Source organism: Salvelinus sp. IW2-2015, linkage group LG15 (genome assembly GCF_002910315.2).
Source record: "Salvelinus sp. IW2-2015 linkage group LG15, ASM291031v2, whole genome shotgun sequence".
Taxonomy (NCBI): Eukaryota; Metazoa; Chordata; class Actinopteri; order Salmoniformes; family Salmonidae; genus Salvelinus; species Salvelinus sp. IW2-2015.
In genome coordinates, this window is record NC_036855.1 from 40,056,749 (window position 1) to 40,077,592 (window position 20,844).

The following is a 20,844-nucleotide window of genomic DNA, read 5'->3' on the forward strand; positions in this document are numbered from 1 at the left end:
GCAGCAGAGTACTTGGAACCAGGAGGCACTGTTTGATATGTTCCTGCACAGCGCCTCGGGGGAGGTCAAGGACGAGCTTGCAGCCCGGGAGTTACCTACGGATCTCGAGTCCCTCATCGCTTTGACCATCTGTATCGATGGGTGATTACGGGAACGACGGAGGGAGAGGAAATTGGATTTTGCTCGCACACCCAGGGATCCCACCTTGCCTCCGAGTCATTCCGGAAGCTCCCAATGGTCTCGTTGCCGAGAGAACCCAAAGCTTCCCGACCTGCCCCGAGGGTTGCCGAAGATGGCCGAGTCACTGCTTCCTGAGCCTATGCAACTAGGCAGAGCTGGGCTGCTGCCAGCGGAACAGCAATACAGGATTGACACGAAAAGCTGTCTGTATTGCGGGACTCTTGGTCAATTCGTGTCCTCTTGTCCTTTAAAAGATCAGGCTCACCGGTAGGAGCGAGTACTCTGGTGGGCCATATGGAGAACGTTCCTGCTTCCCCTGCTCGCACCCTTTTTCATGCCATTCTGCTGTGGGGAGACCAGTCCTAATCTCTCCGGGTTCTCATTGACTCTGGGGCCGACGAGAGCTTTTTAGACGCTACCCTGACGTCCGAGCTGAACATCCCCACTCAGCCCCTCTCCATTTCCATGGATATTAGCGTGCTGGACGGGCGCTCTATAGGCTGAGTCTCCCACAATACCACTCCCATCAACCTACGTGTGTCAGGGAACCACAGCGAGGCTATCCAGTTCCTGCTCACCAAGTCCCCTCAGATTACCGTGGTATTGGGATTCTCCTGGCTCCTGCGACACAATCCCCTCATTAACTGGTCTACTGGTGCCATCATGGGCTGGAGCCCGTTCTGCCACGCCCATTGCCTGAAGTCAGTACAACCTGCCCCGGGACGTCTTCCCGGGGGCTCAGAAGGTGCCCCGGACCTCTCCGCCATTGCCGCGGAGTACCAGGACCTCCGGAATGTGTTCAGCATGGCTTGGGCCACTGCACCGACCTTATGACTGAGGGATTGACCTTCTCCCTAGCATGACTCCTCCCCGGGGATGACTTTACTCTCTGTTGGGACCAGAGACAAAGGCGATGGAGACCTACATCGGGGACTCCCTTGCTGCAGGATTCATCCATCCTTCTTCTTCTCCCGCCGGGCGCAGGGTTCGTGCATCGACTACCGGGGTCGACTACCGGGATCTCAACACTACCCGCTACCACTCATCTCCTCGGCCTTTGAACCGCTCCAGGGGGCCACCGTGTTTTCCAAGCTGGATCTACGGAACGCCTACCACCTGGTGCAGATACGGGAAGGGGACGAGTCGAAAACCGCCTTCAACACGGCCAGCGGTCTCTACGAGAATCTGGGAATGCTATCTGGGAATGCTATTTCGGCTCGTTTGTCAAGTCAACCAGCATTTTTTCTCAGCTCCTGCTTTTCTCCAGGCAGACAGAGAGGTGGAGTCTGTCTGCCCCTGCCTGCAGCCCTTTTACCTTTGCCCTTTTACTCTGGATTGTCGACCCATGCCTGCCTTGACCTGTGTTTGCCTGCCCCTGTTGCTATAATAAACAGTGTTACTTCGACAGTCTACCAGGTTCTAACCTTTATTCCTGATACACACATATTAGAGTTAAATGCATGTCAGACCTGGGTTCAAATACTATTTGTATTTAGGGTATTCCAATTACTTAAAGACATTTGCAAGTAAGAATTTAGATATGTTTTATTTTAAAAGTAGTTGAATATTGGAATGTATTAGAAAATACTCAAATACACTGACTCAAATACATTCCCATGTATTTGAAATAAGCATTTGAAAATAATTTAAAATACTTCCAAAAGAAGTAGTTGATTCAGGCCACATTATTAAAAAAAATACTCATACACAGACAGTAAGTATTTAAATAACAAATACACATGTATTTGAACCTAGGTGTATGTACAGGCACAGAACAGCCAAAGTTCTAACTTTGGCTGCCAAGCCCAAAAACTGCAGTGTGTACTCAGTTAACTCCAGGCCAGACAAAGACTACGATTAAGTTGCATGGTTTGAAATATTCCACAGATGCTTTCCTCCAAAAATGGTCTTCCCAAAAGAGATGTATCCCAGACTTAAGACATCACTTCTAATTGAACTGTTGTGAATTAAGATGACAAGGTTAGGAAGAAAGATGCCACAACATGATTTACTTGAATAAAACTGTATATTTTACAGATCTTTGTACACTTTAATTACAAAACTGTATGATACTACATTTTTTAAATCAGTTTTTGGTCAGAGAATATTTAAAATCGTCTTATGTGCAATTACCATGTATTTACAAAGTCTCATGTTAGTGATTTATCAAAGAAAGCAACCAAATAACAACTCCAAAATGTTCATACACTCAACATAAGACATGGCTTAAAGATAAATATATTAGTAAATAAATATTCAGAGAACATATTTCCATTTATGAAATGTGCTGCTATACAGATACAGAAATATACAGATTGATTTCTAACCTTTTTAAACATCTGTAAAATGGTAATGATGGAGAAAATAATTATATTCTTAAATTGTTTTTTAAAAAGCATTTTTTTGTACACATTTTCTTTTTATATAATCTTAAGTGCTACAAACAATTAAAACAAATTAAATAGTGACTTGCGTACCCCCACATTTTCATTTGCAGTACATCTCTATGCAAAGGCAAGATTAGATTCTCAATATCTTTAATTTATTAGGGCTCTGGGTTAACATATAAATATTGTTATTTCAAAACGAATGCCTCTGTGAAGAGAATGGGTACATTTCATAGAAACAGTAGAATACAGTCTGTAAAACAAACAGAAAGAAGGTATGAATGAATGAACAAACAATGTTGATATTGTTTGTGAGCATGATGTGTATTGTGTGATTTCATCATTTTTTTTTTTTAAATCAGGTGTGCTGCTTTTTTTGTAACTGCGTTGTAAAAAATACATCAACAAAAACACACAGCCACAGTATAAAAGAGATCCCTTGTGAATGATACTTTTTTCCTTTGGCCTATTATTTTTAAGCAACACAAGAGCCTCATACGACCATCTACATTAGAGCTTAAGTGTTGAGGAGGCTAGATGAGTAKCTGCCAAAAAAAAACATGAGCTTCTAAACTAGAAATAGTAACTAAAACGGATATGAAACCAATCCTTTGAAGATTTCCAAATCTCTTTCGAGGAACTCAGAGAAACCTTGTCACTATGTGGACCTCTATTCAACCAAAAAGTGACACAGTCCCGCCCCAGATAATAAGTATGGCTCGCTGGCCTAAGGCTTGGTGTTGGTCTGAGTATACCACCAACAGACAGAACTGTAGAGTAGTTTGTATAGCTTAGCTTCATCTTCTCAATGAGAGAAGTGGGTGACTGACTGACACTGGCTGTCCTCCAACTACCAAAGATCCCAATCCCAATCCCCACCCAACCCCCTAAAAAAGAAAAAGGAAATGTTTTGGTATTCTTCCATAACCTTTCATCTGAGTTGGTGGTTTGTTGAAGCTTGTTATCCAAGCTGTATAGGTAACTGTATGTCATAAAAGCAGTACAGTACACACATAGTCAGGTCTAAAGGTGAGCAAAAAAGACTTATTTTATGCTAATACAATTGCTCAGAGGAAGATACTTTATTTAACAAGTAATACAAAAAAATCTAAAAAAAGATAGGAGTCAGAAATATTGCCACCCCTCTTTTCAATACTCAAGCACCCTCCCCTTGTGAGGATAACAACACTGTCTTTTCTAAAATGTTTTATGAGATTGGAGAACACATTGGGAGGGCTCTTAGACCATTCCACCATACAGAATCTTTCCAGATCCTTGATATCCTTCGTCAGCGCTTATGAACTGCCCTCTTCAAATCAAAACACAGGTTTTCAATCGGGTTCAAGTCCCGAAAATATAATACAGCTCAGTATTTGTATTATTTATTGTATACAGTCTTTTTTGCTCATCTTTAACAAGGGTGCCAATCATTTTTGACCTGACTGTACATATAGTGCATACATACTGTATGTACATCCAGGCATTTGTGTAATAAGAATTAAGAAGGGGAAAAAAGGAAAGAAATCCTCAAAAGTTTTGCACAAAATGGAGTTTCGATATCATGTGAAGAAAAACAACTCACCAAATCAGAAAATACAATCTCACAAACTGGGCCCAGCTAACACAATTAGTTTATCTTCTAATGGGTCTCATGACTGACACTGGCTGGCACTGATGGTATGTGGTAGTAGCCTACATGTCGTGTTGTGCCCCTGCCAAGCCAACCACTGAACTTCCACCCATATGTTGTAGCCTGATTCTCTATCGCAGCCTGTAGAAGCTGCTGGTGGGGCCACGAGGTGGGCTGAGCCACAGGAATGAACTGGATAGGCCTGGTTACACCAGGCAGGCCATCATATAATTTTCAGTAGAAATCCACACCATCACCATATAGGATTATAACATTCAGAGCTCAGCGAGCGAGCAAGGCTTAGAACAAGGCAACTGAGGGTTTGTTGATTGACTAACTGAACGACTGACTGGTTCGGTACCAAAGAGGCTGTTTCTGGGCTCCACACCCCCTCATATACCCCCAAGCCCCTCATCTGTAGATTTACTGTTTCCCGACGCATCGTGGTTAGTGGCGTTCCGGGGATGGAACAGGGCCCTGGTCTCTTCCTCCTGGGTGGGGTACGTTTGACCTCTGAACGGTCCTGAAGTGAAGTACCCCCCTTCACCTGGCTCCACCCGCCAACGAGTCCCAGTCCGCCCCTCGCCCCCTTGCCCCTCCCCCGTAATGATGCTGCCTAGCAGTAGGCTGCTCTGGGTCTCCGCCCCCAAGCCCGGCTCACAGTCTGTGTCCTCATGGATTATGGGTATTCTCTGGCTGAGCTCGCCACAGCAGCCCTGTCCAGAGCAGGCGTCTGAGTCTGCAGCGTGGTGTGCGTACTGCACGTTCACGGCATAATCCTCGTTGTAGCGCCCCCCTGTGGCCCGGTGGACCTTCATCTCCTTGTAGAAGAAGCAGGGCAGGCCCTCATAACTCACCTGCTCCGACGGAGCCAACAGGTGCTCCCCCTGGCCGTAAAAGTTCTGCTGATGCTGAGAGGCGGAGCTCTGCTGATGGAACTCTGTGACCCTGTGACAGCCACGCCCCGAGGAGGCCAGAGACCCAGCCGTGTCCGAGTCCTGCCCCTGCTGACCTATGCACTCCATGTTGGATGGGAGTACCTCGAAACAGCAGCTACACGCCCCTGCTCCTACTCCCCCCAGGCCATGATTCCCCCCTATCTCCTCCCCTGTCTGCCCCCCCTTCCCCCTGTCAGCGGCTCCCTCTAGAGGGCCGGCTGAGGTAGTGCTAGTGGTGCTGGTGTCCCTGGCTTGCTCCAGTGACGAGCGGCTGCTGTAGTTGGGCTCCAGACTGCAGCTGGAGAGCTGGTCCCCCGAGCCGAACCCACAGGCTCCTGGAGGAGGCTGTGGCTGCAGGTTGCAGCCATCTTGTCCCCCCGAGGGAGCTGGGGTTAGGGAGTCCTCGGCTGTGGAGGGACAGGCGGTGGAGGCCCCTGCGGCTGTGGCCCCTGGCTCCCCTTGCGAACCCCTGCAGGGGCTCTTACTGCGGTAGACGTAGGGGTCGTAGTCAGAGCTCAGGGAGCTGCGGAAGGTAGAACAGGAGCCGTACACCCCCTGGTTGCTAACCTCGGTGCAGTCCAGCATAGAATCACTGGATGAACAGTGGCACTGGCCTGAACTGCTGCTGCTGCTGTCGCTGCCCGGACAGTCGGCCAGGTAACCGCTGCACACAGAGTGGTGGCCATGGTAACAGCCCAGGCCTGAGGCACCACTCCCTGCCTCCCCTATCCTGGAGCTGGTAGCGGGGGCCATGTGGACCACCGTGGGGTAGAGCAGACCCCCCTGGAAGGCCCTGCTGTGGTGGCCCTTGTGGGGCCCGGCGCCCCCAGCCACCCCCACTACGCCTGCAGCCCCCTCACCCTGCTGGGGGAAGGTCAGGCCCTGGAAGTAGTAGTGTTGGTACATGGTCTCATACTGCGAGTAGCAGGCAGCACGCGAGAAGCTGCGCCCATGGAATTTGGGCCTCTTGAAGGCTCCATGGTGGGGCCCGGACTGCTGGTGCTGGGGGTAGGTGGGGGGGTTGAGGCCCAGGCCGCGGTGTTGGTGGTCCAGGCCACAGTGGTGGGGGTTGAGGGAGTGGTCCAGGTGCACGGTAGTGTGGGGGTGGTAGCCCCGGAGGAAGGCCCCGGCGTGGGCAGACTGGGGAGGGTACAGGCCCTGGGGGTCTGGGTGGTGGTCCACAGTGAGCATTGTGATGGGGTTACCATGAGGGTCCATGGAGGTGCGGGTGGGGTAGGTAGTCACCTGCCCAGCACGATGCACCCTGCCTGGGTAGTGGACGGGCAGGACTACCCTCTGCTGCCGGCTGTGGACGGGATTGCCATCCATGCAGACAGGGCCGGGGTTCCCCTTCTTTTGCTCTGAGAAGAGGGGTGTGAAAGAGGGAGAGTGTTTGATTAAGGTTAACCTAGAGAGTCAAAGAAGAGTCTTTCAAAGGTTAGCTTTGTTACAGTTACAGTTTCATGTGTTGTAATATTTACTTTATTTCATGAAAAGGGTATTTCACATCAACTGCATTTTGCTTTTACTGTTTTAGTGGGTTGTGTAGTCTAACAAAAGTGCTGACTGGAAACTCTTATTAGAGAGCCACAGGTGCTCCCCCACTGGGACCCTGTTCCCCATATAGTACACTACTTTTGACCAGGGCCCATAGGGAATAGTGTGCCATTTGGGATGCAGCCAGTGTGTATCAACTCACCGATAATGTTGTGTCTACAGTGAGGGCAGGTGTGGTGCTGGAGGAGCCAAGGGTCCACACACTTCTTATGGAACCTGTGGGCACAGGGGATGACCCGCAGCTCCTGTTGAGGGGAAGGAGAGCAGGAGAAGAGGAGGGGGAGGAAACAGGGGGAGAGGAGGAGAGGGAGGGGAAGAACAGGGGAAGAGGAGGAGAGGGGGAAGAAGAAGAGTTAAGGTTAGTTATTAAAACTCATGATATCGAAGGACATTATTGGCGTTTTGTTGGATGAATGGCCAACAGGTGGCAGCAAAGCAGCAAGAAGGTTTCTCTTCTTCACCGGTGTCACATTATACATCAGTTTACAGCTACACCGAACAAATCCAACCTCACAATCAAACCCAAGACTACACTACTCATCATGGCAGCACAGAGCCCTCAAACTACACCAGTCACCCTTCTTCTCAAACCTGACACCATGCCGTTGGCCGAGCCAGAGAGCGCCTTATACAGAACACAGCAAGACTTGACACAAAGAAGGGTCATTATTATTCCGTTCTTGGACAGAAGATAGCTCAAGTTTGTCCCTGCGTCTCTCTCGCCGTTTCCCTCTCTCCCACTCTCCTTCTCTCACTGCCCCTTAGCATGACTCATCTCCTCTTTGGGCTCTCTCCCTCCCATCTTTTGTCTTACTTCACTGCTCAAACCCCTTTGATGCCATTCAGCCTTTTATATCACTACTATGCTTTGTTGTGTGTTTTCTTCCCCCTGGTTTCCCAAGACGACACATAACACACTCACTGACAGACTGGGTCCCCTGGGGGCCCGGGGCTCTGGGTTGGTCCTCTGACGTCCCCAGGCTGGGCCATGATTAGCAATGCTGTTACTGTAAACCTTCAAAGGTCCCAGAATAGGGTCTAGGAAACATCTTTCTACGGTGACCTCAGAAATTCAAGTCAGTTTGACCATGTGCCTTAAACTCACCACTTTCAAATACCACTCCAATTAAAATGCCACTCTGACATAACAAAGTTTCTCAACTTTTTGTTATGAACATTATTCAGTGTGTGCGTGTGTGTGTGTGTTCTCTCTCGCACCTCTCCGTCGATGTACTTCTCCAGGCAGATAGCGCAGTCGGAGGTGGAGCTACTGCTCAGTGAATCCGATGCCCCGCAGCTGCTCTCGCGCTGCCCTTTGACCTTGGCCTTGAACTTCCTGGTCTCCATCTTCTCCAGGGCCTGGATGGCCATCCTGTTCATAGAACTCTGGAGATGGGGAGAGGGAGAAGAGAGAGGAGGGATAGAAATGGTCAGGCTGGGAATAATGGTACACAACAGGTACATAAAGAGAGGTGCAGTATTGGTAGATAGTGTTGGTAGACAGGTACAATGTTGGTAGACAGGTACATAAGGACAGATACAGTGATGGTCATGTAGCCTACATAGAGTCAGCAATATGTTGAGGACAGAGTGTCCTTAGCATGCCCCAGTGTGAACTCAACTGGAAAGAGGTTTCGTAACGTGTGACAATCTGCTGCTGGTGTCAACTGCTATTTTCATTAACACTTCAAGGAAGTCGACATGGCTCATCAGGAACACACACACACACGCAAACGGAAACACGTGTGCACACACACTGGCAGGTTTCTCTATATTAATCCCAACCAGTCCCCTGGAGTGGTTCCTCTGTTTAACACAACACACACACACACACACACACACACACACACACACACACACCACACACACACACACACACACACACACACACACACACACACACACACACACACACACACACACACACACAGGTGTGCTGGCAGGATTTCACCTGCTACTGTGCTGCTCTCCATCAAGGTTAATTACATGTTAAAACCTGTTTTGGAGATACTTGGTAGCATTGGATAGAAAACACTCTGAAGTTTCTAAAACTGTTAAAATAATGTCTGTGAGTATAACAGAACTGATATGGCAGGCGAAAACCCGAGGAAAATCCATCTGGAATAAATTATTTTGAGGTCACAGGCCATTTCAGTGCTAGCCTATGGGAAATACAAATAGATAGGACCCAGATTGCAGTTCCTATGGCTTCCACTAGATGTCAACAGTCTTTAGAAAGGGTTTCAGGCTTGTTTTTTGAAAAATGAGGAAGTAGTTGGAAGAACTACAAGGTGTCTCTCATTAGAAAAGTAGCCTTGTTGGCGCGTGAAAAGTAGCCTTGTTGGCGCGTGAATGAGGTGCGCGCTCTTCATTATTTATCTTCCCTATTGAACATACTATTCTGTCTTAAATATTATCGTTTATTTAGATATTAGAGTACCTGAGGATTAATTAGAAACATCATTTGACTTGTTTGGACGAACTTTACTGGTAACTTTTTGGATTCGTTTGTATGCATGTTGAAAGAGTGGATTACTGAGATCATTGGCGCCAACTAAACAGACTTTTTTGGACATAAAGAAGGACTTTATCGAACAAAACGACCATTCATTGTGTAGCTGGGACCCTTGGAATTGCAAACAGAGGAAGATCTTCAAAGATAAGTGATTTATTTAATCGCTATTTGTGATTTTGTGACGCCTGTGCTGGTTGAAAAAGTATTTTGGTGTGGGGCGCTGTCCTCAGATAGTCGCATGATATGCTTTCGCCGTAAAGCCTTTTTGAAATCTGACAACGCGGTTGGATTAACAAGAAGTTAAGCTTTTAAATGATGTATGACACTTGTATTTTCATGAATGTTTAATATTACGATTTTTGTAATTTGAATTTCGCGCTCTGCAATTTCACCGGATGTTGTCGTAGGTGTTCCGCTAGCGGTTCATGCGCCCATTAATCCGGACTCATGGACCACTCCAGGCCTACACTACAGTAACATCCTGTTCAGAGCACATCCATCAGCATAGCATCTAATGTCTCCAACCCTAGGTGAACTAGCATTATGGGGACATGGTGGAGCACTCTGTGTGTGTGGACGTGTTAAACTAGATGTGGGGACCAGAAGTCCACACAAAGTCAAATGCTATTTCTATGGTTTAAGGTTAAGGTTAGAATTAGGTTTAGTTTTAGGGTTAGGAGCTAGGGTTAGGGTTAGGTTTTTGGGTTAAGGTTAGGGTACAGGTTAGGGGTTAGGGAAAATAGGATTTTGAATGGGACTGAATTGTATGTCACCACAAGGTTAGCTGCGCAAGACTGTGTGTGTGTGTGTGTGTGTGCTCACCTGGCTTCTCCTCTGTTTTAGTTTGATCTTGATGAGCAGCACGAGGCAGACCAGAGACACCACTACGAAGAAGGCCAGGAAGATCCCCATGTCAAAGTACTCCGTAGGCTGCTGTAGGGAGGGAGACAGGTGGAGAAGGGTTTGTTAAATTATGTCTATACAGCCAAAGGCAGACATCTCACACACATGCTTGCATACACACGTGCAGGCACACAGGCATTGAAGCACAGAACTGGGCATAGATGCACCCCTGGCACCATCCATTGATAAAATGACTGTGTGAAAATTGTTGTGATATAACGAAGAATAGAGAGCGAGAGAGAGAGAGAGAATAAAGGAGAGGCTCAGATTTCTCTAGAAGAATGACTTCCCATGTCTGTAACTGTTAGCTGTGGGACTAGACTCAGTATAGTGCTTTGTGAAGTGTGTAGGGTTTAAATAAGAGTTATGATCAAAATATGGTTTTGGCTAGTCCACACACACACACACACACACACACACACACACACACACACACACACACCACACACACACACACACACACACACACACACACACACATCTAGCATCTTCCCAGTGGTTCTGGTTTGGCTTGTCTGGCTCTTACCCTTGGTGGTCTGTGCTGGATTCTGGCACGGGCCACTTTCTGCTTGTTGACTATGTTCATCAGCTTCACAGCATCGGCCCCCTTCACATAAACCACTGGCCTCTTCAGAGGGTCCTCCGCTACCTGGTTCAGCTGCAGGAAAGGAGAACACACAACAGGTCAGCTATACAGGAGAACACACACATAACAGGTCAGCTATACAGGAGAACACACACACACACACATAACAGGTCAGCTATGTAGGAGAACACCGACACGGCCAGCTTCCACATTTGGCCCGGCCCACATCGACCTTCAGTATTGTAAATGAAGAATAAGAACTGTGTCCTATCATCAACATACACAGAGACAGAGACAGAGACAGAGACAGAGACAGAGACAGAGACAGAGACAGAGACAGAGACAGAGAGAGAGAGAGAGAGAGAGAGAGAGAGAGATGGAAGCTGTGGACTGCCTCCTCCACTGAGCTCCTCTTTCTCCAGTTTGCTGTCGGCCTCCCTCCCTTCCTGCCCTCTAGTCCATGTGTCAAACTCATTCCACAGAGGGCCAAGTGTCTGTGGGTTTTAATGAATTAAGGTCCCCATTTTAGCAAAGAACAACCCACACCTGGTTGTCTAGGCCTTAATTGAAAGCATAAACCCAAAACTGTCGGCCTCTCTCCGTCCCTTCCTGCCCTCTCTAGTCTGTTGTCCTCCCTCCCTCCCCCTGCTCTCTAGTCTCTCCAATCAGTCAGCCTCCCTCCCTCCCTTCCTACCCTAACTGGTCTCTCCAGTCTCTCAGCCTCCCTCCCTGCCCTCTCTAGTCTCTCCATTCTGTCGGCTTCCCTCCCTCCCGGTCCTCTCTAGTCTGTAATTTAGAAAGGCCAGGGGAAATACCAGGGGTATTCACTTTTCAATTTCTTCCCGTCGTCATGTTACCAAGTGAAATATGCTCTCTCTGGTTACAGTATAGCAAATGGCAATTTCACATCTCTGCCTCTGCGTGTGTTCTTTCCCCCCTGCAATCTACAAAGTTAATCTACACTAGACTCTCAAAAGTGCCAACACTGCTAGCAAAGTTACGCTGCATGTGCTTGAATTGAAGGACAAAGTGAATTTGAAAGATGAGATACTCAACCCCTCGAAGTCAAATGGAACTTCAACAAAGTGCTTCTCTATTATCAGAAACCATCATGTTTAACTCTACATTAAATTAAAGCCTTCGTAAAAGTAGATAGATCATGTAAGTGGCAAGAACAATTTAAAAAAGAGAGGTTAAAAACATTAACTTTCTAACCCTCTCTCTCCCTCCTAATTTCACCCGTAGTACGTTAACTGTAACTCTCTGTAACTCCTCCTCCCTGCCCCTCGGCCTTGTGGGTCGTGTCTGTACCGATTGGGCAGCTGCGACTGGAAACCCTCTTAGGGGAATTTAACCCCGCGGGCCACACTGCCTTTCATGTGGTCCCTTCTCAAGCCTTTCATCTCTGTGGGTCGCTGCTACACTGCTGCTGTAGCCTACAGCCTGGAGGCCTGTTCACAGAGAAACCTGCATGTTCGGGCCTGGTGCTCTGGGCCTGGTGCTATGGGCCTGGCTGAATACCACAGGAGAATTCTTCTCTCTGACAAAGCTGCTATGTACGCTGCACCGGTGGAAGCTAGAGGGTGGAGGAGAGACTTCTGTATTACAGGCAGGGAGCTCACCAGCCAACAACATAGAAACAGGAACTAGCTCAGGTAGAATGGAAGGAGAGAGACAAAGAGAGAGAGGGAGAGGGAGAGAAGGAGAAAGAAGTAGAGAGAGAAAAGTCCGCGAGAGAAGAGAAAAAAAGAGTCAGAACGAGAGAGAGAGATAAAAGCGAGAGAGACTCGGATTATTCGGGGTACTAGGGGATGAGGTAATGTGTTGGTGTGCAGTAGCAGCTCTAAACTACCTCTGCAATTATGAGCTCCACGGAGCACGCTCATGGTTGAGTAAAACCCTAACCTGAATATCAATTTAACGTCTCTCTCACACAGTACACTGTTCTTAAGGCAGGCAGGCTAGGACTCAGTCTGCATCCTAAATGGCACCATATTCCCTATATAGTGCACTACTTCTGACCAGAGCTCTATGCACCATATAAGGAATAGAGTGCCACTTGGGACGGGTCCTTAGGCTAGACTCAAAGCCCCTAATAGTTGAATGAGCCTGCTTCATCCACATGGGTTTGACCAGAAAGAGTATATTGTTGGGCAAACACACAACCTGCTTGTCATAGCAGGGCATGTCTCAGTCAGTTGACAGTGGTCTTGTTAGGACAGAAGGTCTTTGAAAAGAGAAGAAGAATGTGGGTGTTTGAATGGAGAGGAATCTGTTTTTAACCTTAGCACGTTGGCTTATAGCTACTCTGTTTCCTTCATTGAATAAGTGGAGACTTAGGATGTGAGTGCCGTGTGTGTGTGTGTGTGTGTGTGTGTGTGTGTGTGTGTGTGTGTGTGTGTGTGTGTGTGTGTGTGTGTGTGTGTGTGTGTGTGTGTGTGTGTGTGTGTGTGTGTGTGTGTGTGTATACTGACCTGATCGATGGCATCAGGGTTTTCGGACACGTCAAATATGACAGCCGTCGCTCCCCTCTGAACCGCTCGCTTCGCCTGCAATAAACAGAGAAAAACACAATCATTAGATATGCATAAATCATTCAAATGAAGGCACTACTTTCACTACTCGTTTACAAACATCACCTTGAACTCAAATAAGTACATCTGAAACGGAAATTGAAACCGGGAGCCAGACAGACAAGCGAGCAACAATGACAAGAAGCTGCCTTGTGGGGAATCCTAGGTGGCTCGTTATAAGCTAGCTAACCAACAACTGTAACAATGTCATTGAAAGACAACAAGTGTGTGCAAATGTGTTTGTGTTTTCAATAAACATTTGGAGACGAAATAGAGTTTACATGTTGTCAATAGTCTAAGACAACCCAGTCTGTTTTGCCCCATAGTTGCACACTCGTCAGTTTTGTTGCTTAACAATCAAAGTGTGTCTACACTGAGTGTACAAAACATTAAGAACACCTTCCTGATATTGCGTTGCACCCCCTTTTGCCCTCAGAACAGCCTCAATTCGTCGGGGCATGGACTCTACAAGGTGTTGAAAGCGTTCCACAGGAATGCTGGCCCATGTTGAAGCCAATACTTCCCACAATTGTGTCAAGTTGGCTGGATGTCCTCTGGGTGGTTGACCTTTTGATACACATGGGAAACTGTTGAGCGTAAAAAACCCAGCAGCGTTGCAGTTCTTGACACAAACCGGCGCGCCTGTCACCTACTACCATACCCCTGATTGAAGTGGAATTAACAAGTGACATCAATAAGGAATCATAGCTTTCACCTGGATTCACCTGGTCAGTCTATGTCATAGAAAGAGCAGGTGTCCTCAATGTTTTTTATACTCAGTTGTTTCAATGTATTTTCCCTCCAAACATTGCACTCTCACTCCCAGCCACTGGAGGGGGTTGTGTGACTTTGAATGGCCTGACTCCAGCAGCAGCTAGGCCCAGCAGCTAGACGGAGAGAGACCTCGAGAGAGAGAAAACGCGAGAGAGATGACCGAGGGAGTCGACCCCAGTCCATGGAGAGGTAAACAACACGATGATAACTTTGGAAGGATGAGCACATGTGTTCTGTCTCTCAACTTTCTTTCTTACTACATGGTGTCACGAGAGACAGACCAGTATACCAAATGACAGCCTATTGTAGTGCACTTATTTTGTCCTGGGCCCAGGTCTCTGGTTAAAAGAAGTGCACTATAAAAGGGAATAGGGTGCCATTTAGGACACACAAAAGAGCTGCCTGTTTTGGTGGGATGGTGTTTTGGCCTGCCTGGTGACATCACCAAAACTCTCTGCCAGTAACAGCTCGTTTTCAGTTCTCTTTTATTCATTATGATATCTCACAATTGGGGTTCACTAAGGACCGCCTACTCTCGAAAGTATCAATCTAAAACACTCTGTTGGAGACAGACAGGCAAAGCGGCGAATGAGGTGACCCTCAATTCCATCAAAGGAGACACTCTCCCGCCCTCTGGTTATTTTCACTTCTTTTCCTCAACAGAAGTGTCACTACTCTAGTTCTCCTCATATCGACTGGATACCGTTTGCCAGCTCACAAGTGATCCGTGAAGGGTATCGCTGCCGAGCATAGGTCTTCAGACCCTGTTGAGAGGTTGACTTCTAACCAGGTTTTTGATTTAAGTAGAAATTTCGACTTCTCAGTCTCCGTTAGTAGCTAGTGTCACTGCTAGCTATTGATACTCAGTTAGCCCATGCTGCAAGGCTTCGGCTAACTTGCTGAGAGGAAAGCAAACCTCACTAGCATACCCTACCTGCAACACGGTAGCTTTGCTAGCTCCCTTCTATAGTCTAGTTAAGCTACGCTCACCCGTTGTGTTAGCTAGACCGACCCTCTCTGCCTTCAAGGCACTGTCAGTCACGGGAGCTTTTTTCTCTGAATGCTAACTCGGTCACTCGGTTTCCTTCAGCCAGCACTGAGCTAGCCACAGCACACATTCACCATGAGGTGGCTGCTAGCTAGCTTACGCCCCACTAGCCTCGCAGCTATAGCGTTACAGAGTGCTCAATATTGCTTGTGCTATGCCGCAAGGCTCCTAACTAGCTAGCTTGGTGTCGCTGTTTACACAAGCTACTCTTTTTTTAGCCACCAGCCACAGGGCTTCTAACTAGCTAGCCTATGCCGTCTGCACGTTATTTTTACAACAGGCATTGTTCGGTCCCCCTTATCCGTTGAAATGGCCACTGCTATCCCATCCCAGGACGAGCCTAGCCCAGCACTCGAACCCCCACGTTCTTGAGCTTGCGGCTTCATGATAGCGGGGAAAGATTCCCACCCTCTATGCATTAATTGCTTGGGTAGGGAACATGCCTCGGAGGCGCTCGAGGACCCCGAGTCCTGTAAGCACTGCAGATTGCTTACTACAGCAGGTCTGAAGAGGAGGCTGAAATGTGCTTTTATCTCGTTAGCCCCTCATGCCTCCGAGCCAAAAGCGACAGCTGAGGCTCAGCTCCCCGCAACCGAGCCCAGTTGGGACAAGGTCATGGATAGCCTCGACTCCCTCCCCTGACTGTCTGACGAAGTAGTGTCAGGGGAAAGAGAGTTAGGGGACAACGAGGATGACGACGGGATCAACTCACGGAAATCCTTGAGATAGCACAGGAGTTGGGGACTGATGACCCCGTTCTCCCATCCTCCAGTGGAGTTTGGGCTCCTTAATGTRTACAAGCGGACCGTGTCCAGATTCGAAATTGAGTGGCTGTCTTCTATAGGCGCTCAAGGCCTGTCAAGGTCACGGGGACCATTATATTGATTTATAATGGCAAGGGTGATAGCCTTCAGAGAGGCTTGGAAGGGCCCTCTCCTATAGAGGAATTGACCTCTTGGGCACTGTTTTTGGGACATGTCTCATTATACTGAGATTGGTCCATGTATTGGGCTTTCCCTCACTTTTTGAGGTTTTTCCTGACGGGTTGTCCCTGCATTTTCTTGGTCCGTACTCCCTTAGTTTTGGGACCTCTGAGGGCTGCTATGTAGGGACTTCCCTGGCTTCAGCGATACGCAACTTGACCATATCCCCACATGTGAGATTTATTTGAAAGAGAACTTAAGTTCACCTGTGTAACCTCGGTTCTCTGATATTACGAGTGAGATATCTCACTGCATTTCCCTGCGCGCAAGAGCGTCAGGAAGAGAAGCATGCTTGATAATAATCAGAGGGCGGTCCTTAGCGAACCCCACTCATAATATCACACTCATAATATCAGAGAACCGGGGTTCCCCTCCCCACTCAGACCTCTCCAAGACAGCAAAGAGCAATTTGCTCTAGGACTAAGAACCTATTTTTGGTTCTTTGACCATTTTAATTAAAACAAATCACAGTAAGAATTTTGCTGAGACAGTCTGAGAATGGTCTGAGTGGGGACGGGAAAACTGAAAACGAGCTATTATTGAGGTTTGTAACTCTCTTGCATGTTGGCCTATTAACCAATTTATCGCATGGTGATGTCAACAGGCAAGCCAAAACGTCATCCCTCTGTACCCACTGTTTCTTGAATAATTTAACTTATATATGCCTCATGAGCTTAGTTTAACCGTCGTACCTCATCAAAAATATTAGCTTGTTTCTCACCAATGTGGGCGGCAGGTAGCCTAGTGAGCGCTGGGCCAGTAACCGAAAGGTTGCTGGATCGAATCCCCGAGCTGACAAGGTCAAATCTGTCGGTCTGCCCCTGAGCAAGGCAGTTAACCCACTGTTCCCTGGGCGCCGAAGACATGGATGTTGATTAAGACAGTCCCCCGCACCTCTCTGATTCAGAAGGGTTGGGTTAAATGCGGAAGACACATTTCAGTGGAAAGTAAATGTAAACAAACACTGTATAGCCTCAAAATATGGTTAAAACTATCATTTTTATATCAGAGATGGTAAGTCCTTGCTCTGTCTATGGATTTGAGAGTGATTACATTTCTCCAGCCCGATCCCTCAGCTTTTTAGCGAAACAGTGGCGGGTAGAACGCTTTTTTTTATTGTTTCAACTGCTGATTGGCCCTTTAACTCCTACTTTCCCTGACCAACCAACATCCATTCTGTCTGAGCCCAGGGGTGTATTCTTTACGCTGATTCTGATGCAAAAAGTTTCGCAACAGAAACCGTTTACGCCAAGCGCTATTGAGTTGAACTGTTTTGTTCTTCAATTAAAGTTGTAGTTAAGCAGCTGGAAGAAGTTGGAACGAACCCCGCGGACTTCATTCCACTTTAGAGCACGGAAGAATCTACAACTTATAGGGAAGGGAAAGGCGATACCCAGTCAGTTGTACAACTGAATGCGATTAACTGAAATGTGTCTTCTGCATTTAACCCAACCCCTCTGAATCAGAGAAATGCGGYGGGTTGCTTTAATCGATATCCACGTCATCGGCACCCGGAGAGCAGTTGTTGTTGGGGGTTAAGTGCCTTGCTCAATGGGCAGAACGGCAGATTTCTCCAACTTGCCGGGCGGGGATTCGAACCAGCGACCCTGTGTATGTGTGTGAGAGAGAGAGAGACTGTGCCATGCAGTTTGATTACAATTCTGTCCTGTATTTAAGCTGAATATAGACATTAATGAGCATACAGTCCAGGGCATAAGAGGGCAGCCCAAGGCGGGAGAAAAGACCAGCTCCCTACACTTATATTGTACGCCTGATATAGCTCCCGTCTTTCCATATGATAGATGTTCTATCCCAAAGATGAGAACTTGCAGAAGCCACCGTGTAGGAGAGAACGGGGAACCCTTGGGACTCGTGTTCCCTACAACCAGGACTGATTCCTCTCCAATACTGTACAACCGGAGATAGACCGGTAGAAAGACTAGCGAGGGAGAGCAGAGAGCAGTCATAGGCTCTTGTCAAAAGTAGTGCACTATAAAGGGAATAGGCTGACATTTGGAACATACTGTGCTTGATTGATCCCTCCCTCTCTCTCTATTCCCATCATCTATATACAGTACCAGTCAAAGGTTTGGTCTACCTGTGCAAAGGACCCATGGAGTGGAACCTTTCATCAATTGGGCCAAAAGGCCTTCCAGGAAAATGGAACTACACACATGGAACATAAAGTACCAGTCAAAAGTTTGGACACACCTACAGTACTCATTCAAGGGTTTTTCTTTATTTGTACTATTTTCTACATTGTAGAATAATAGTGAAGACATAAACTATGGAATAACACATTTGGAATCATGTAGTAACCAACAAATGGTTAGACAAATCAAAATATATTTTTTATTTGAGATTCTTCAAAGTATCCACCCTTTGCCTTGATGACAGCTTTGCACACGCTTGGCATCTGCAACCAGCTTCACCTGGAATGCTTTTCCAACAGTCTTGAAGGAGTTCCACATATGCTAACACATCCCAAACCATCTCAATTGGGTTAGCAGGTGATTGTGGAGGCCAGTCATCTGATGCAGCACTCCATCACTCTCTCCCTTGGTCAAATAGCCCTTAACACAGCCTGGGGTGTGTGCATCAGTGTCCCTTTCAAAACACAATTTAGTCCCACTAAGCGCAAACCAGATGGGATGTCCTATCGCTGCGAAGCTGTTGTAGCCATGCAGGTTAAGTTGTGCTTGAATTCGAAATAAATCATAGACAGGCACCAGCAAAGCATCCCCACACCATCACACCTCCTCCTCCATGCTTCCAGGTAGAACCACACATCGGAGATCATCCGTTCACCTACTCTGCTTCTCACAAAGACAAAGCGTTTGGAACCAAAATCTCAAATTTGGACTCATCAGACCAAACGACATATATCCACCGGTCTAATGTCCATGCTCGTGTTCTTGCCCAAGCAAGTCTCTTCTCATATGGTGTCCTTTAGTATGGTTTCTTGCAGCAATATAGACCATGAAGCCTGATTCACGCAGTCTCCTCTTGACAGTTGCTATGTCTTGTTACTTGATACATGCTGGGCTGTTAATTCTGAGCTGATAACTCTAATGAACTTATCCTCTGCAGCAGAGTAACTCTGGGTCTTCCTTTCCTGTGGCGGTCTCATAGAGCCAGTTCGTAGGTAGGTGCTCCAAACTTGACTGGTACTGTACATCTGTTACTACACCTGCCAGGCCAGGCTGACTGGCGCCCCTCCACCTCAATCCACATTCACCTTCATTTTGAACTAGAGGAAGTGTGCAGAGTCACACTGTGTGTGTGTGTGTGTATTCTTTAATACAGTTCTCACAGGGTAGAAGGGATGAATGATTCACTAATGCTCACCATCGATCAACAACAAAACTGACTCACAACAAAGTAGTACCCACATACGGAATGCAGTATCCACACACAGAGACCAACGAGTGATTAATGGGTTAAATAGAACTCATTGCTAGTCCTTTCTTTAGTCTACAGTCGTGTCCACTTTATAGGAGCTAACACGTTTCTTTTTCCCCCAACTGCATAAATCGTTTAAACTTCTGAGGCGAAGAGTGAATTCTCTTACTCTGTTCTCTGTGTGTTTCCCTCTCACCAGTTTCAGCTCTCCATTGCCAGGCTCTGGCTGTAGTCCATTTAATTCAGACGCTTTGATGTTAGCCATCTACGTTAATAATTAATAGCTCTTGGTAAGACGCTTCAAGAAGAAAGAGATCCTGCTAAAGAATCTCCATTTGGGCATGCGCTGCAGTGTAGGAACTCGCCTGCCTGATGACACAAAAATGTACCTACAGGCAAGCGCAGCTCCCTCTTTTAACGTAAAGCGCACACACATGAGCACACACACACACACACACACATGAGCACACACACACGAGCACACACACACGAGCACACACGAGCACACACACACACACACACCACCCACACACACACAACACACACACCACACACACAACACACACACACACACACACACACCACACACACACCACACGTTGAGAGAAGGCATGGATGGTTGTACATCAACAACAAAAAAAACTATTTCCCCTGAGCAGAGCAGAGTGGAGTAGAGCAGAGTGGAGTAGAGCAGAGTGGAGTAGAGCAGAGTACAACAGAGCAGAGTTGAGTAGAATGGAATAGAGCACAGAAAAACAGAGCAGAGTAGCGTAGCGGTGTGCTCCTAGTCCCTATGAAGAGAGAAAAGGCCGACACACTACTCCACAACGTCATAGGTCTTGTCACACTAAAACCTTCTACTCCTACACTTTCACACACTGTTCGAGGGTTTCTATGAAGTAAAGAAAGAATAGGGTGGTGTTGTACAAGTATAGCATCAGGCAAAAAAAATGATGTTCTGATCAGTAATTCTGTTTGCTTCATCGGTTCAAAACCGCTCAGGAATTTCAAGTAATGTTACTTCCACAGCTACCAGATAACAATGTGAATCTCCATAATATATTTGTAGGAGAACTATAGAAAGATATGGCCTTGTCTTTGCGTAAGTAAAAGGTGGCAAGGGTGACTGAAATAACAATGTAAAGTTGCCTCTAAAGCGACTTACAGTATGTTTTAAAGTAAACAAAACATGAAACTCACAGGTCAGAAACTCTAAACTCTAGCTGTCTGCCATGCCATGCATATGGCCTGTCTGTCATAAACACTTACACTTACCCAGAGCTAGTCGGAGTCTCAAATAGCACCCTACTCTCTACATAGTGCACTACTTATGATCAGAACCCTATGGTGCCAATTGGGACACAGCCA

General features: G+C 47.1%; 1 protein-coding gene across 2 annotated transcripts in view; it reads right to left on the minus strand.

The window, feature by feature from the left end:
• Positions 1–1,885: 1,885 nt before the first annotated feature.
• The window catches only part of znrf3 (zinc and ring finger 3), a 105,551-nt gene continuing 86,592 nt past the window's right edge, over positions 1,886–20,844 (minus strand). The window contains exons 3-8 of one of the 2 annotated variants that reach the window (XM_024001924.2): positions 13,171–13,245; positions 10,637–10,768; positions 10,030–10,137; positions 7,911–8,078; positions 6,835–6,937; positions 1,886–6,496 (exon numbers count right to left, since the gene is read on the minus strand). In XM_024001924.2, the coding sequence (XP_023857692.1) occupies positions 4,590–6,496; positions 6,835–6,937; positions 7,911–8,078; positions 10,030–10,137; positions 10,637–10,768; positions 13,171–13,245 (2,493 nt within the window). In that variant the 3' untranslated portion in view covers positions 1,886–4,589. Of the gene's footprint in view, positions 6,497–6,834; positions 6,938–7,910; positions 8,079–10,029; positions 10,141–10,636; positions 10,769–13,170; positions 13,246–20,844 lie in introns of both variants that reach the window. The other variant, XM_024001923.3, reaches the window with a different exon arrangement.